General features: G+C 41.8%; 1 protein-coding gene across 1 annotated transcript in view; it reads left to right on the forward strand.

The window, feature by feature from the left end:
- Positions 1–268: 268 nt before the first annotated feature.
- The window catches only part of ABCB1 (ATP binding cassette subfamily B member 1), a 105,380-nt gene continuing 87,289 nt past the window's right edge, over positions 269–18,359 (forward strand). Inside the window, exons 1-4 of the mRNA XM_027102795.1 lie at positions 269–402; positions 964–1,037; positions 6,340–6,400; positions 15,474–15,645. Of these exons, the coding sequence (XP_026958596.1) occupies positions 970–1,037; positions 6,340–6,400; positions 15,474–15,645 (301 nt within the window). The 5' untranslated portion in view covers positions 269–402; positions 964–969. The remainder of the gene's footprint in view (positions 403–963; positions 1,038–6,339; positions 6,401–15,473; positions 15,646–18,359) is intronic.

Consider the following 18,359-nt stretch of genomic DNA (forward strand, 5'->3'; position numbering starts at 1 on the left):
GGAATTGTACAGACAGGACCCTATGAATGTGCAAGTCCTTGATGAGTCAGCTGATAAGCGTTCCTCTACTCGTCCTTTTGCTGAGGGGCAACAGAAGCGAGGACATTCCTCTAGCAATTCCAACCAGTTTCGTAACTTGCCGAGCAATCTGCGTTCAATCGAGCGGTCCCGAGCGGGTCCGGCTGATTGGCTGGGGAGCGGAGCACTAGGGTGTGGTCTGCGCGCTCCCTCCTCGCTCCCTTAGCCACCGGAAGCCCGTGCGCATTCGCGTAGCGGCTCCTTTAGGCTCGGCGGCGGCGGCGGCGGCCGTTGCTCGCATCCGCCGTCGCGACTTTCCGCTGGAGTCTGAGTCTCTTCTTCCAAGATTCACGTCTTAGTGGACGTTCCAAGAGAAAGCCCGAGGTAGGGAAGCGCGAGGCTGGGGACTAGAGGGAGACGGTTCGCGGGAAGGGTGCGCTCTCCAATTTCTTGAGCTTGGTCCCTGTGGGAAGAGGGCTTCGGAAGAGAGGGAGGGGGAGATTCCACTTGGCAAGTCCAAGGGGACCAAGTGAGGTGAGACTTATTCTCAGTCGGGGAGCTCCTGGGGCACCCCAGCCCCTAGTTTTCGGTGCTAGCCACGCGTCCTGGAGTTTGCTGCCCAGAGCCCGCAGAGACAGCGCGGTGTCGGAAGCCGGGCTCCGAGCCTGCGGGCTGGTGGACGGCGAGGCGAACCACCGGGAGGCAGAGCCGCAGTGGAGGCGGGCGAAGTCCGGGCCGCGCCGCACCCCTGCAACTCTGCTCGCCTGCGGAGGCTGGATGCTGGGCGCGGAGGCAAGTTTCTGCGGGGACCATCGCGCCTGCGAGCGGCTGGAGCATCAGGGCGAGCGCTCCGCCCTTCCGTTCCTCGCGCGGGACTCAAGTTCAGCCTCACCTCTGCCTTCCGCGGATCTTGCGTTTGGCTAATCCGTTGTGGTTTCTCCTCAGGTCGCGATGGATCTTGAAGAAGGCCGCAGTGGAAGTGCAGGGGGGGAGAACTTCTTGAAAAAGGACAAGAAAAGGTAGTCTGTTTCATTTTCAAACTTTACATGGCTTGAGAGATTTGGGAAATTTGTTTCTAGCCTTCAGCACTGAAATAAATGATCAGCTGCTGCTGCTGCTGCTGCTGTTTATCTTAAATGCAAGCAGCTGCAGAAGTTCGCTGGCTGAGTTGAGCACAGCGTTTGCATGGTGAGCTTCTACCTCAGCTTTCCGGTCCCATACAGGCCAGTGCTCATTTTCTTTTCGGTGTTTTATAACCTGCTTTACAAGTGATGTTGGTCGCCGACGAGCCTGAACCATGTGCTTCTTGTGTTCTGCTTTGTGGTCCTTCGTTCCTTCTGGTAAAACAGTCACATAAACATTGCATGTGTGTGGCATGGCAGATGGGACAGAAGGCCACAACTGCATTTAAGCATTTTTTTAATTTTAAGGCAATGAATAGCTGACCCTTGTAGAAGAAATTGTGAGAGGAGTGTACTACCAAAGAAGTTACTAGAATGGTGTGAAATTATCCTGATTATATATAGAGTTGGTACTGTAACCACATAGGGAAGATAACTATCTTAAGTGAATTTTGATCACAGTGCAGTGTCTGTACATGAAATTTAAAATTTTGCTCAATAAGCTTTTTGTTAGTAATAAATTGTAAAATAAAACAATTTAGTAAATATATTAATATTACTAGAAACCAAGCTTTTCAGTGTAAAAGAAAAGGAATACAAATGTGGTCATTAAATAAGCTTTTTAAAAACAATGTTAAATTTGAATTAGAAACTTCAGTGTGATTTCATCATTTTTTTAAATAGTTCAGTTTCTGTCCACTGAAAGGAATAGTGGCAAATTGCACACTTAGTGTCAGATCTTGGTTTCTCAATATCGTTCATTACAAAAAGAATCTGCGCCCCATAGAGAAAGGGCTAATACCAATTGAGTCTGAGCCTGGAGTAGCTTTGTAGTACCTGAAAACAGTTAGTGGAGTTCAGGGCGGTTGTCAAAAAGGACACAGGTGCTGGCTTGAAGGGGCTTCCACTAGCCGAATCTGGGACAGTTTGAGCGTCAAAAAGAATAATGACTGTACTCGACTGTGAAATACTGAATAAATGAATTCTTAATAAAATTATGAGAGGAGGAGGAAAACTAAGGGTGAGACAAGTAGAGAGAGAGAGAGAGAGAAACTTCTTTACAGAAAAATGCCAGCTATCATATTGAAACCTGCATTGTTACAATTGATTCAGGCAAGGATTGTTAATGGATCCTAAAGCACTCAGAGAAAGGCTGAATCTAAGAATTAGCCACAATTTTTAATTGGAAAAAGGAAAGTGTGGTTTTCCAGTGGAGAGATTTTGCAGTTAGGAACCTTAACCAAATGATCAGACCTGGCCTGGCTCATGGTGGAATAGACTTTAGTGACACGGCACCACCACGAAGTAGGTTTGCAAATCATTCAGTGAATCCAATCAAGCTTCCAGACTAATGCTGTCCAATAGAAATATAATGTGAACCACATTTGTAATTATTAAGTTTCTAATAGCAACATTTAAAAAGTAAAAAGAAACAGGTGAAATTAACTTTGAAAATGTATTTTAGGGATCCAAGTATATACAAAATATTATCATTTATACATGTAAACAGAATTATTAACAAGAGGGTTTACATTCTCTTTGTCATACTAAGTCCTCAAATCTGGGTATTTCATACTTACTGCACGTCTCAGTTTGGACTAAGTCTGAAGCAGCCATATCCAAGATGTGGGACATTTTATAAGACATCTGTTTTTGTTCCTATAAAAAGTCAATGTTTGGCGGGGGTAGGTGGGGAGGAGGACTTCTAGATTTAAAAGAGAGACTAAAGAGACAATACCACCAAATGTGATGTGTGAGCCTTTATTACATCAGTTCCAAAAAAGGAAAAACCTATAGAAAACATTCTTGGAAATTTTCAATGTGGATTGGATATGAGATGGTATCAAATTGCTGTTAATTTTATTATATGTGATCATGGTAGGAAAATGTATGACGTGCCATGATGTTTGCAGCTTACTTTCAAATAGTTCAGCAAAATTTTAACAGTTATAATATATATTTTGTTATGCAGATAAAGAAAATATGGTCAAAATGTTCACAGTTGTTGAATCTAGGTGAATTTTTTATGGGTAGTCTTATTACTGTTCTTTAGATTTTTTTTGTTTATTTGAAAACTTGCATAATAAAAAACTCCCAAATAAACAAAAAGAAAATAGATTACAAAGAGTGGAAGGTAGATATTTCCCGTTTTGTTTTTGACTTTTAAACTTGGTATCTTAAACAACTACGTATTTTTGACACAAACACTTAGGGATATTGGAGTAAGAAGTATTAAGGGTATGTGGAAGGAAATGATAGACATTTGACAGGTTGGTGGTTTCCAGAGGTGGAGGAAAGGGGGGCAAAATGGGTGAAGGGAGTCAAAAGGTACAAGTTTACAGTTATAATATAAATCATGGGGACGTAATGTACAGCGTGGCAACTATAGTTAATAATACTATATTGCATATTTGAAAGTTGCTAAGAGAGAAAATCTTAAAAGTTCTCATCACAAGGAAAAATATTCTATGACTCTGTATGATGACAGATGTTAACTAGACTTAACTGTGGCGATCATTTCACAATATATGCAAATATCAAATCATTCAGATTTGATACAAATCATACAGATTTAGGTGAACTGTGTAAGTAGAACCTGGAAGACTGCTGAACCAGTTAAGTCTTGCAGTGCACACTTTATAATTCAGGCATAACACACCAGACAATTTGTACACCTGAAACTAATACAATGTTGTATGTCAGTTATACCTCCACTTTTGAAAAAGATGTTCAATAAATATTTGTGGGACATTTATTTATATTCTTCAAAAAATAAAATAGAGTCCATATTTTGAAAAACAGAAAAAAGATTCGTTTGAGCCTGCACATACCTTCATTTTATTGCTGATTCTTATCATGGCCTATAGACTTTTTTTTTCAAACTAGAAATTTTTTTTTTTTTTTTTTGCCGTACGCGGGCCTCTCACCGTTGTGGCCTCTCCCGCTGTGGAGCACAGGCTCCGGACGCGCAGGCTCAGCGGCCATGGCTCACGGGCCCAGCCGCTCCACGGCATGTGGGATCCTCCCGGAGCAGGGCACGAACCCGTGTCCCCTGCATCGGCAGGCGGACTCTCAACCACTGCGCCACCAGGGAAGCCCTAGAAATTGTTTTTTTTGGTTAAGTAGCTCTTAGTAAATTGTGCTCACCATTACTGATTTTAATCTGTTCTTAATAAAACTATATATTTAGATATATATATAGTCTATTGAGTTTTGAGCAGTTTTATTGAGATATAATTGACCTACAACACCATGTAAGTTTAAAGTGTACAGCGTATGATTTGGCTTATAAATATTGTGAAATATTACCACAACAAGTTTTGCTAACGTCCATCATCTCATATAGATAAAAGAAAAATTTTTTCTTATTGTGATGAGAACGTTTAGGATCTACTCAACTTTTATATATATGTGTATATATATATCATACAGCAGTGTTAACTGTAATCATCTTCTTGTACATTACATCTCCAGTACTTCTTTATTTTATAACTGGAAGTTTGTACCTTTGGACCAGCTGCCTCTCATCCCCTCTCCCCCCTCTAATAACCATAAATCTTATTTCTTTTTCTGTGAGTTTTTTTTAAACTATATTTGAAATTATAAAGAAGCACGTGGCTTTGCTAATAGGTATAATGCTTGGGTAGTAGTACCATTTGGCATATTTGTATTTGTTAAGATTCTTTATTAAAATGAGGCTTGATAAGCGACTTTTGCCATTTGTCAGCACTGTGTTTGAGCGGATGGGGATAAATGAGTCTTCTAGGAGGGGTGAGAGTCAGTTTATATGTGCATTTCCTTGCAATGCAGCGTCTCAGAATTCTGAGGTTGCACCAGATAGGCTGGTGTTTGGGAGTTAGACTTTGCAGTTTCAATCTTGGCCTTGTTCTAGCTGTGTGACCTTGGACAAATTAGTTAACTCTTCTCACCTGCAGTTCTCTTGTCTTTAAAGGAAGGACAAAAATGTGCCTGCCTCACAGAGATTAAGATTAAATGAGCTCCTGTATGGGAAGTGTTTACTTAGCCAGTGTCTGGAACATTATAAATTCTTCAGAGTAGCTGCAGTTTTAGAGAATGAAAAAATAAATAAAAAGCTTAGAGCTAAAACTCAATTATGTATGACTATTTTTTTTCCTCTCATCCTGATTCCAGGGATACTGAAACCACACCTTTACTGGGAATAGGGTGGAATCAAATCTGAAGAGTTATGTTTGTGTATTTTGTGTGTTTTTATGTCCCTCGAACCTCACTCCAAAGCCAAATATGGGGTAGACGCTGGATTCTTTTTTCTTTAGAAGTTGCTTCAACTCTTTGACTTTGCTTAGCTAAAGAACAAAGATGCATTTACTTTTTGAACTGGAAAAGCTGTGTAAAAATAATGTAATTCTTCCCTGAAATAGTCTTTCTTTTATAAATATGAAAATGTAGATGCGGAGGCTAGTTTTGGTTGGTTTGCTTTCACATGCTGGGTGGCAGTTACATAGAATAGAAAACTAGTTACAGAGTTTTGAATCTGCGCTCAAAATACTTGACCTTCCTGTCTCTGCCTGAGGACCGCTTTTGTGCAGTTTACAAACCATCTTTTTTGGTGGCAGGTTTTCTAGGTTGCGTTTATTGCCTTAATGGTCCATTTAGGGCTCCAGACATCTTTTCAGAATTAGATTTACTCAAGGCAAGTGATTTAATTACCTTTCTCAGGGTAATTTATGCCCTGCATCTGTTTGCCGCTCCTCTCCACTAGGTAAAGGGAATGATTAAGGATAATATCCAGGTAGATAGACTAGCTCTCTGCTGCTAGAATTACTCAGGTGATAAGTAAGGGGATTAACTCTGGAGAGCATGAATGATTTTCTAATTAGAAGAAAAACAGGAAGCTCTCCTTTTTTAGTATTATTTTTTCTCATTGCAAAAGTCTTGTGTCTCTGTGTATTCACCATAGAAAATTAGGAAATACCAAAGGCACAAGGAAGAAAATATTTTGGTAGAAATCTCAACACCCAGTGATAACCGCATGTATAGATTTCTAAGGTATATGTAAACATACTTAAACTTCATAAATGGGATCGTATTATAACCTGTTTTTTTAATAACATTGTAGACATGTTTCTTTGTCCTATTTGTTATTAAATATAAGCTCTATGTTAATTGGGTAATTAAAGATTTATATAGTTTTTAAAGTTTTATGTAATTCTATTGCTAGGTTTTTCAGTAAAAAAGATGAGAAGAAAGAAAAGAAACCAACTGTCAGTACTTTTGCAGTGGTGAGTTTGAATGTATTCACTATTCAAAGTGCTTTGGAAATTTGACTTCTCCTGATCTAGAAATGAGGTATTTCATCTGGTATAATACTTTCTTGGACAGAAATTTGTTTGTATTTGTTAATGGAGAGGTAAAATGAATTCGTTTAATTTAGTTTGTTTTCAGGGGAATGCCAGTCATAACTTGCTGTGTACCATGAGCCTCCAGACTCACCCTTCCTAGCCTGGATTTCAGTATTCTCCTAGTTAGTTATGTCGCCAGTGATATGTTACCTATGCAAGCACTTCTCCCATTGATGGTCTCAGCCATCTAGATAGAGGAAACCAGCCACGTGAAGTGTGGATCGAAGAAAGAACGGGGTGCCCTGTCTACAAGGGCCGTAATCCTGGCCGGTTTGCGGTCAAAGTCCCAGACACTCATATAATAGAAGTTAGCAATGGATTATTTATTACTATGACTTAGTACATGGCATTATTCTTCTGTGCTGAATAACTGAAAATCTGGAATTTGAAAACCTTACTATAATTAATTATCTTATTTTCTGGTTTCACGGAATATAATTAATTCTTTATCTTATTTTCTGGTTTCACAGTAGCTGCTTAGAAGCTTTTCTTTAATCAGATTTGGATTGAGACAGGCTGGTTGATGGTCTCTCTCCACCTGGATCCTTTTTTTTTTTTCCCCCTGAGAATGCAGATGTAGGTGAACTGTGCAAGTAGAACCTGGAAGACTGCTGAACCAATTAAGTCTTGTAGTGCACACTTTGTAATTCAGGCGTAACACACCAGACAATTTTAAAATGTGTGTGTGTGGGGGGGTAATCCATCTTGTAAAATGAATATTAGTAAATTGAACAAGAAAATGCTTATAGGCAGGAAAAAAGTGTTGCCTTTTACACCGAGCACTCTGGTTATCTTATAAGAACTTCATCTTCCTGCACTGCAGTTGCTCTTGCTGAAGTTCCACCTTTGAGTCTGTTTCCACTCTCTTTGGAATTTTGGGGAAATGAGGCTATGCACTTGGGTCATTCTCAGAAGGACTACTTGAATAATCAAGTGACAGTTTTTATTTGTTTTAGAGTTCATTCTTATATTCTTGTACTAAAAGAAGCTTTGATGTTAAAATAGGGTTTATTGCCAAGACTTAATTTCCGTTCTATTCTTTGGAGACCAAAATATTTCTGTCTTTTGTAATTTTGTTTTACAAGTAACTTAAATTGAAAAAATCAGTCTTATGTTTTAGAAAACTTAACAGACCTAATATATAGAAGTAATACTATCAATACAATTGTGCCCACAAAAGAATAAACATCTGGAGTTTGAAGGCTAATAATTATAACATAAATACAGCTCTTTATGCCATGTGTTGCACTAAGTACTTCCTATATGAACGCATTTAATCTTTACAACTCCCTTGAAGATAGATACTATTATTATTCTAATTTTCCAGATAGAGAAAGTGAGGTGAGTCTTACTAACTTGCCCAGGAATCCTCAGCAGGGCCAAGATTCAGACCTAGGAAATTCATGTTGTAAATCACAGCGCTCAGGATGGCATAGAAGGAATATGTTCTAAGTCTTTTGAGGAAAAGCTGTACTATTTAAGTGGCGCTTTCTCATGCCTTTTTCTTGAAGAGCTGACATAGTTAACTGTGAACTTGTGTATAAAACGCATATAGACAGGGACATATTAAGAACATTTAACAGTAAAATGCTGATGCTGTTGGCATTGCTGATGCATAAAAATTTCCAGCTAAGACAAAAACTGATATGTGTTGGGGGTTTCCAAGAACCCCAGGTTTGATGATTCACTTGGAGGACTCACAGGACTCGGCATATTGCCATACTCGTGGCTAAGATTTACAGCCAAATCGGCAATGGGCAAAGGAAAGAGGGAGAGGTCCAAGAGAAGCCCCCAATGTCTTGTCCCAATGGAGTCAACTTTATTCCCCCAGCAATGAGCTGTGACAACACGTGTGAAATGCTGTCTGTCAGGAGAGCTCGTTAGAGACTCAGTGCCCAAGGGTTTTTGACTGGGGGCTGATCACATAGGCGCAGCGTGTACCAAAATTCCAGACTCGCAGAAGGAAGGCAGACCTTCAGCATAAAGCACATTGTTTGTACAAATAGTTTGGCCACTTTTGTCAGTTAGGGTGATGGTTACTCTCCCCAAAATCCAAATTCTAGATGCCAGCCAAGGGCTAACCTTGAATGCAGTCTCAGGCTTGCAGCGTTCACTGTTTTCTGTACACCATCCCTGTTAACTTTTTTCTAGTAGAAGACTTTTTGGCAGTCTTGAGAAAATGATGAAAAAGAGGTAAGGAATAGATTCAGATTTTTCTACTGGCCTTTATTTTATTTCTGTCAGGCTTTGTTTCAACGTTTACAGAAATACAAAATAAAATCTAAAACAAGTGAGGAAACGGGACAACTGGAAATTGGGGCGGGAGCGATACAAGTTGGGCTACACTTCTTACACAAAGCGCTCCTTAAAGGTTAAACACCCTTGCTACAGATTCAGCTCTGATCTTTCCACTTTATGTATCTTATTGAAACATTAATTTTTTCTCTAAATAGAGAATAGGTGGCAATGTTAAGTGCTTCCTCTGTGCCAGGCATCTGTTAAGCACCCATGTGTATTATTTAACTTCATCCTCACAGTGACCCTGTGATGTAGGAACTTGTGTTATTCTGATGGTCCAGATGATGAAACAGACTCAAGAGAGGTTTAAGCAATGTATTCAGTCACACAGTCACATAGCTAGTAAGGGGAAAGGCCCAGAATTTTGCCAAGATCTGCTTACTCTACGTCCAGAGCTTTTAACAACGTTAATCCTTTATGATAGTATATGGTTGGTTAACATTTTATTTCTCTGGAATTGAAGGGTTCTTTGTTGATGCTGTTGTTTTCCGGCCACTTGGTCATTCTTCACTGGAGACTTTACCACCTTGTTCAGTGTCTCCCTCTCCACCCGTGATACTCCTACTATCTTGGGTGACTTCTATGGTGTTATAAGGATAACCACTCTTTGACCTTCACAGCGGCAGTAATTTTTCCCTCCCCTTTATTCCAGCCACCCTCTCACATCCTGCACTTTGCTGTTGCTTGAAACTGTTCTACCTCCAAAGTACCATTTTGAAGCAGCCAGACTGAATTAGCCAGCCATCTCCTCTCTGTTCAATCTGCTCACTGTTTTCCTTGGACCTTGAGTCCCCTGACCCATCAGTTTCCCAATCAGCCCCTTCCTGTTTCCATTCCCTTTCTTTTTTTTTTTTTTTTTTTGGTACGCGGGCCCCTCACTGTTGTGGCCTCTTCCGCTGCGGAGCGCAGGCTCAGCGGCCGTGGCTCATGGGCCCAGCCGCTCCGCGGCATGTGGGATCTTCCCGGACCGGGGCACAAACCTGTGTCCCTGCATCGGCAGGCGGACTCTCAACCACTGCGCCACCAGGGAAGCCCCCATTCCCTTTCTTATCAGTTTAGAGCAATGGTCATCACTTTAGTGATACTCTTGCCCGAACTATAAACTTCCTTTCACCTGTCACTTGTCATGCCCAGCCCAGGCAAAATCAGCCATCTGCTTTCTTGGTGCCTGAACCCCAACGTCTGATTGGTGCTGGAGAAAAATTTCACAATAGGCTGTATCCCACACAGCAACCCTATTCCTTCTCTTCTCGCTGAGTATGTTAAAACTCTATTCAGATTTCCCACTTCTCCCCACCTAACCCCAACTCTTGGTGGATGACCTCTTTTTTTATTTCACAAACCAAATGGAAGCCACCTGAAAGAAGTTCCTCAGCTCTTCTCTCCCAGTCTAACAAACATACCTGTACCTGGATCAGTTGCTTCTTCCTTCCCTCCTATTGTAACAGGAAGCATTTGGTTCTTAAATCTAATCACCCACTTGAACACTGTATTTTGGCTTCTATATCCTCTGCCTTCTCAAGGACCTTACGTTATTATTATTACTATCCTTTCTCTTCTGTATCCTCAATCTCTCCCTCTGAACTGGATCTTTCCAATTGGTATTTACAGGTCACCTGTCTTTAATGTCACTAATGCCCTCCTTAAAGCCATCTCCTCTAGCTTCACAAATAGGAGCTGCCTTTGCTCTCTGTTTCACTTCCAAATCACTTCTTAACGTATTATAATTTGGCTTCTCCAACACTCACCAAATGCAGTGGACAGTCTGTCCCGACCTTTAAGTAGCACCTGACCCTGTGTACCGTATTCATTCCTCTTGTTTGCATCTGTGATGCCACAGTCTGCTCATTTTCCTCCCAGTTCTTCGGTTCTTTTCTTGTGTCATCTTTGCCTGTGAATTTAGAGTTCTCAACCCCTAATCCCAGGGGCCAGCGATAGTGTTGGCAGCTCTCTAGTTTCACGTGACCGCTTCCAAATTGTTTTCATGCAAAACTCCATCCCTGTTTGAGTTTGGTTCTGGACAATGATAATATCTTCTATCCATTTTCAGTGATACCCTCTACTGATTTCTAGTTACTTTTGCTCCTCCATTGAGGACCTTGTCGTTTGATTGCTTCTACTTCGTTCGCCTATGCTCTCATCATTCTTCTATTTTGGTAACCTTATTAATGCCTCCTAAGCTCCACATTCTTTGACCTCTTCAGTTCCAACAACCTTCATCCCTTCCTTCCTTTAGTAAATGACACTGTGGACAAAGACCTTCGGTTTGTCATCCGGGTGGACTCCCACCTCTAACGCTGTAAACTCAAATGGATGTCTTCCACCCCCGCTTACGATCCTTCTTGCTTGGCCATTGTTCCTTATTATCCATTTTTTGACGTTGCGTATTCATTTTCTATTGCTGTTGGAACAAAATACCGCTAACTTAGTGGCTTAAAACAACACAAATGTATTGTCTTATAGTTCTGGGGCCCAAAGTCTCACTGGGCTAGTCAAGGTGCCAGCAGGGCTGGATTCTTCCGGAGGCTCTAAGAGAGAATCTGTTTCCTTCCTTGTTCAGCTTCCACAGGCTTCCTGCCTTCTTGGACTCGTGGCCCCTTCCTTGCTTCACTCCACCCTCTTGCTTAGCATTTCTCCTACTACTGACTCTGATCCCCCTGGCTCCCTCTGATAAGGACCCTTATGATGACATTGGGCCCACTTGGGTAATCCAGGATAGTTTGCTCATCTCAGTATCCTTCATGTCTGCAGAGTCATTTTTGCCACGTGAGGACACATTCACAGGTCCCTGGGGATAGGACGTGCACATGCTTGGAAGCCGGAGCATTTTTCTGCCCTCCTATACCTGGTCAAGACTTCACTCTCTCAACCACTGTCTTACCTCCTAGTTGCCCTCCTCCATGTTTGCGCTTCTAAAACTTGTTCTACCCACAATAGCCACATCAGATCACCTCCGTTCCATCCTTCAAACCCTTGAATGCCTTTCCTTTACGCTTAGATGGGAAGTTGACAGTAAAACCAAACTTCCTCCTCTGGCTACACAATACCCTCCATAATCTGACCTCTGTCTCACCTCTGATTTCACGGCAGGCAGATCTCCTTCACCCTCTTCTTGCCACAGTGGTAATTATGTTTGGTCCTTGAAACCCTCTGAGCTTGTATTCATCCCAGGACCTTTGCATTTGTTCTTTCTGCTTGGAACCTCTGTCCGTAGATTATCACATGACTTTTTCCTTCCTGTCACTGAGGACTGAGCTCAGATGTTGCCTTTTCATAGAGACTTTCCCCGCCCAGCCAGTCTGAGCCCACTGGTGCTTCCTGTCACTGTGGCACACCACCCTGTGTGATATGTCTTCTGAGTACTTAACCACTGTCTGATTTCTTGTTTACGTTTGTCTTCTTTCTGAATCTAAGCTCCATGAGGGCAGGTGGTTTTGTGTGATTCCTTCCTTGCTGTGCTCCAAGTGCCTAGAACCGTGCCTGGAACTTTAATAGGTACTTAGATATTGAATGAATGTTGAATGTGTCTATTCCCTCTTGTACTGTTTGCATACTAGTAAAATGTAATGTAAGTTTTATGAGGACAGGTAGCTTGTCTTACTCAAGCTACCTGTCCTCATAAAGCTTGTCTTACTAGGTACTTGTGCCAGTACCTAGAACCAAGCTTGATCCGTATTTGGTGCTTAATAAATATCTTTTTTTTTTTTTTTTTTTGCGATACGCGGGCCTCTCCCCATTGTGGCCTCTCCCGTTGTGGAGCACAGGCTCCGGACGCGCAGGCTCAGCGGCCATGGCTCATGGGCCCAGCCGCTCCGCAGCATGTGGGATCTTCCCGGACCGGGGCACGAACCCGTGTCCCCTGCATCGGCAGGCGGACTCTCAACCACTGCGCCACCATGGAAGCCCCTCCATAATTGTTCTTAATCCCACTCATTATTTCTTGCTAGATGATCTTGTCCACGCCCATGACTTCTGCTACATACGCTAGTGTCACAAAAGTACTCCTCAAACTGAATTTTCTCCTCGTATGCCTGGATGGGCATGAAACAGGACCAAATGAGATTTCTCTGCCCCTTCTCTGTCCCCTTCCCCCATATCTTTGCCGATTCTGGTTTGCCTTGTCTCAGTGAAGGGTCCTTCTTGGTCAGTTAGCTTCTTCCTGCTGCTTCTATACCTCGCACCCCAAGCTTGGGAGACCCCAGTCTTCTCTGGGCACACTGTGATCGTTCTTGCCTCAACTTAGCGTCCTTTCTGGTTGGAATGCCTTCCTCCTTGCTTTTAAGCCCTTGCTAAACTGCTAAAGCTGGGAGGAAGCATCACCTCTATGAAGCTTTTCCACAAAGGAGGCAATGACCCATTCGCTCAGTTTTGTATCTGCCCTACACTGTATGTACCATGCTGTCAAGGCGTGCAGAATATACATTGAATATACTTTTTTTGCTTTGCCTCCATCCTTTAAACACTCTGGAAGCAGGAGTTGTAACTTTGGTATTTATTTCTGGCTTTTTTCGGTCATTGAGCAGGCATTTAGTAAATATTTATATTCATGGCCTGCTTGCTTTTATTATAATAGCCAGTGTTAGTTTTCGAGGTAAAATGTCCTTGGGGTTGGTGATGAGGGGAAATCCTTGTGTATCAACCGTCTTCTCTTCCTCTACTGAGGAATTTGATACTTTGTCCATTTTATAGTCTCTGATAGAAGATACTAGATACTAAATGGTTTCTGCTCATCTCTAACTCCTTTCTTTTCTTTCCTTAGGTGGATGAATACTTAGTTAAGACAAAGTAAATAGTGGCAAAATTTAGCCTGTGTTTCAATGAAATACGAAAAAAAAGGCAAAACGTGTTCTCCCTTAAAGGTTTTAATTTGTAAATAGGATGTTTTTAGATTATGGAAAATACGTCATTAATTTAAGCTCATTTGATTACAAATCCTTCTTTCTTTCCTTCCTTCTTTCCTCCCGCCCCCCCCCCTTCCTTCCCTCTCTTCTTTCTTTCAATTTGCCTGCAGTTAAAGAGATTATGCACATCTGTACTGGTCTCTGGGAAGCATGCATCTAACTCATTCCTTTCCTCTTCCTTCTTACTATGGAGACCTAATTACATTAACATCATTTCACATTTGTGCTAATGCTGTTAGGCAGCAGATCTTTGACCCAAGCCACTTTTTTAAAGCCACAACACATGTTTCCTCAATGGTGATTTTTCTGGGTTGAAAAATCTTGAGCTGAAAAGTCGCTTCCATTCTTGGAAATCAGAGTCACAAATGCTGCCTTTCTGTTATCGTGTCATTATAGATTTTTGTAATTTCCCAGAATGTCCTATGCTTCTCATGAAACCCGCATATGTAAGAGAAGAAGGCAGATGAAATCTGGCATGTTCAAGGTGGTATGGCTGTAAATTGGTGCAGCCACTATGGAAAACAGTATGGAGGTTCCTCGAAAAACTACAAATAGAACCACTGTATGATTCAGTAATTCCACTATTGGGTATAGATCCAAAGAAAAGAAAAACACTAATTTGAAAAGATATATGCATCCCAGTATTCTTAATAACATTATTTACAATTGCCAAGATATGGAAGCAAACTAAGTGTCCGTCAATAGATGGATGGATAAAGATGTGGTACACACACACACACACAGTGGAATACTACTCAGTCATAAAAAAGAATGAAGTTCTGCCATTTGCAACAACATGGATGGATCTAGAGTGTATTATGCTTAGTGAAATAAGTCAGACCTGAGAAAGACAGATACTGGATGTTATCACTTACATGTGGACTCTAAAAAATACAACAAATAAAGATAACAAACCAGAAACCGACTCACAGATACAGAAATCAAACTGGTGTTATCAGTGGGGAGAGGGAAGGTAGGAGGGACGAGATAGGGGTAGGGGATTAAAGAGGTACAAACTACTGTGTATAAAATAAGTAAGCTACAAGGATGTATTGTACAACACAGGGAATATAGCCAATATTTTATAATAAGTTTAAATAGAGTATAATCCATAAAATTGTTGAATCACTGTTGCACACCTGAAACTAATATATTGTAAATCAACTAAACTTCAATTTAAAAAAAGAAGACAGACTGAGTCCAATATAAAGAAGAAGGTCAGAACTCAAAAAAAGAAACAAATGCCTATTTCTTTTCTTTTCTTTTTTTAAATTACCTCAATACATTTATTTTTATTTATTTATCTATTTATTTTTGGCTGCATTGGGTCTTCATTGCTGTGCGTGGGCTTTTCTCTAGTTGTGGCGAGCGGGGGCTACTCTTTGTTGCAGTGCATAGGCTTCTCATTGCGGTGGCTTCTCTTGTTGCAGAGCATGGGCTCTAGGCATGTGGGCTTCAGTAGTTGAGGCACGCAGGCTCAGTAGTTGTGGCGCACAGGCTTAGTCGCTCCGTGGCATGTGGGATCTTCCCGGACCAGGGCTTGAACCCGTGTCCCCTGCATTGGCAGGCGGATTCTTAACCACTGTGCCACCAGGGAAGTCCCAAATGCCTATTTCTAATTAGGTTATCAGACCAACGTGGTCGCAGTAGTAGTCTGAGAACTGTTTAGATTTCAGATATATTTGGAAAGTAGAGCTAATCATCCATGAAATTGTGCTAATTGTTCCTCTTCTCTGTGTTTTCTCATTTTTTAGTTTCGCTATTCGAATTGGCTTGATAAGTTGTATATGGTGTTGGGGACTGTGGCCGCCATCATCCACGGAGCCGGACTGCCCCTCACGATGCTGGTTTTTGGAGACATGACGGATAGCTTTGCAAATGCAGGAAATTTAGGAAACCTGACTATTTCACAACTAACTAATGGAAGTAAGTATTGTTTGCTGTACTGATTTTGTTGGAATCTTTGCAGAAAAATCATTCGCTCAGAATGAAGTTTGTGGAGCCCTTACTAAATATGCACTAGTGTGTTCAGTGCCGTGGAGGGGTCTGAGCTATAGTTCATATTTGTAATGAATCCCAGAAGATAATATTCACAAGCATTAGAGTATACAGTGGAAGTGCTGGTAGAGATATGTAGAAAAAGAGAGAGCTCTGTGAAGTCAGAAATATCCCAGGTAGTTTCAGGAAGAGGTATAGGAGCCTAATCTGGACTTTGAATGATAACTAGGAATCAGTTGCGAGATTCTCTGACATATTAGACGTGGGTATAAGCGACAGGAGTTTAAGATGATTCAGTAGTTTTTAGCTGGATAAACTGGATGCAGCTATCATCAGGTGAGATGAGGAAGATGGAGGGGAGAGTATTTTGGCAGTAAACACCAGAAATCTAATTTTGGACATTGCCACAGGTTAGGCTCTTGTTTTTTAAAAACCATTTATTTATTTATTTGGTTGCACCAGGTCTTAGTTGTAGCTTGTGGACTCCTTAGTTGTGGCTTACAAGCTCCTTAGTTGTGGCATGTGAACTCTTAGTTGCGGCATGCATGTGGGATCTAGTTCCTTGACCAGGGATCGAACCCAGGCCCCCTGCCTTGGGAGCTTGGAGTCTTACCCACTGCGCCACTAGGGAAGTCCCAGGTTAGACTCCTTGGAAACATGAAAATGGAGAAATGGGGACCAGAGAAGTTGTGTGTGTGTGTGTGTGTGTGTGTGTGTGTGTGTGTGTGTGTGTGTTTTAGGATGAGAGAAATAACAGCTTGTTTGTATGCTAATGGAAATGATCCAAAAGAGAGGAGAAAGTGATGCTCTGCGAGAAAGGAAAGAAATTTGTTTGCGTGATATCCTTGAGAAAGGATGGAATCTTATGCTCAAGATGGAATAGTTGCTTGAGGTAGGAGCACAAATAGCTCACCCACAATAACGGGTGGGAAGAGAGAGTATTTGAGTGTCAATGCCCAAAGGTGGGTAGACGAGGACATGAGAATTTGTGGAACTTTTCTTCTGATAACTTCAATTTTTTCAGTCAAATAAAAAGTAAGACATTTGGCTGAAAAAGAAAGGAGATCGAAAACAAGTTTATGGGGATTCCCTGGCAGTCCAGTGGTTAGGACTCTGCGCTCTCACTGCTGAGGGCCTGGGTTTGATTCCTGGCTGGGGAACTAAAATTCCATAAGCCTTGTGGCATGGCCAAAAGAAAAAATTAAAACAAGTTTCTTAGGAGGGTGAGAAAGTGAATGGACTAGGGTGTCCTGCACACCCTAGTGTCCTTTCACACTCTCAAACTTGATTGAGGAGGGACTGGTTGATAGCTGTGAGCTCCCAAGTCACCTTTGGTCAAGCATACCCGAAGACTTACAGCCTGTTGTGCAGTCGAGGGGTAGAAACCTTGATAAGCCCTGTTTGAGAACACGCGGGAGAATACAGTGATGGAGCTTTTGCATAAGTCTCTGATGAATACTCTGAATCCTTTCCCCCAGAATATATGCATGCCAACTAATAGGCATGCCAACTGGGGGTATTTATGGATCCTCTGATACCTGTCTGTGGATCCGGGGAACTCTTTTTTGTGATTCTGGAGGGCACATTGTTTACCCTGAGGCGGGACTGCTTCAGTTCTGTGAAGACAGGTAATGAATTGGGCCAGAAAATTTTATAGTATGTTTGAGCTCTGTAAAATTCTTACGCATTTATCATGCCCCTTCATGGCATTCAAAGGGACCTGGCAAAAGATGTTCTATGTTTGGACTGGCACCTTTCTTTCATACCGTTCGCCAAAAGGAAGCACTTGGTGCTCTCTGAGTTCATTGGTTCCCAGGCATGCTATAATTTAGCAATACTCTTTGGAGTTGGTTCTCTCACTACTTTTCAGGGCTCTGTGGCAGCTCAGCTGACTTTATATGTACATCTGTGCCCATTCTTATCCTACCCACTTTTTATGAAATCCAGACACACACATTGATCTAACTGTGGGAGGTGTTCTACTTATTATGCTGTGTACACCTGCATGCATTCCATGGAGGACCAGCTGCTGAACTCAGCTGTGTTTATCAGGAAATATTGGGCTATTAACACAACTGTTGAAAATTGGCCCAGTCTGGGAAGAGTAGACAATTATATGGCTGCCTGAAGCTAGCAGAGCTGAACTTGGATGGGCCAGAGTAGACTCACTTGTGCTGTGTGGATTGGTCTTCTTCAAAATTTATTTTCTATTTTTTAATTTAAATTTTTTTTTTTTTTTTGCGGTACGCGGGCCTCTCACTGTTGTGGCCTCTCCTGTTGTGGAGCACAGGCTCTGGACGCACAGGCTCAGCGGCCATGGCTCATGGGCCCAGCCGCTCCGCGGCATGTGGGATCTTCCTGGACCGGGGCACGAACCCGTGTCCCCTGCATTGGCAGGCGGACTCTCAACCACTGTGCCACCAGGGAAGCCCCTAAAATTTTTTTTATACAGTGTTTCATGATTACTTTCTATTTCCAGTTATTACAAAATACTGGCTATATTCCCCGTGTTGTACAATACATCCCTGACCCTGTCTTACACCCAGTAGTTTGTATCTCCCACTCCTCCACCCCTATATTGCTCCCACACACACTGGTAACCACTAGTTAGTTCTCTGTATCTGTGAGTCTGCTTCTCTTTT

Source organism: Aethalodelphis obliquidens, unplaced genomic scaffold (assembly GCF_003676395.1).
Source record: "Aethalodelphis obliquidens isolate GAN/ISIS:26980383/991018 unplaced genomic scaffold, ASM367639v1 scaffold5, whole genome shotgun sequence".
NCBI classification, from domain to species: domain Eukaryota; kingdom Metazoa; phylum Chordata; class Mammalia; order Artiodactyla; family Delphinidae; genus Aethalodelphis; species Aethalodelphis obliquidens.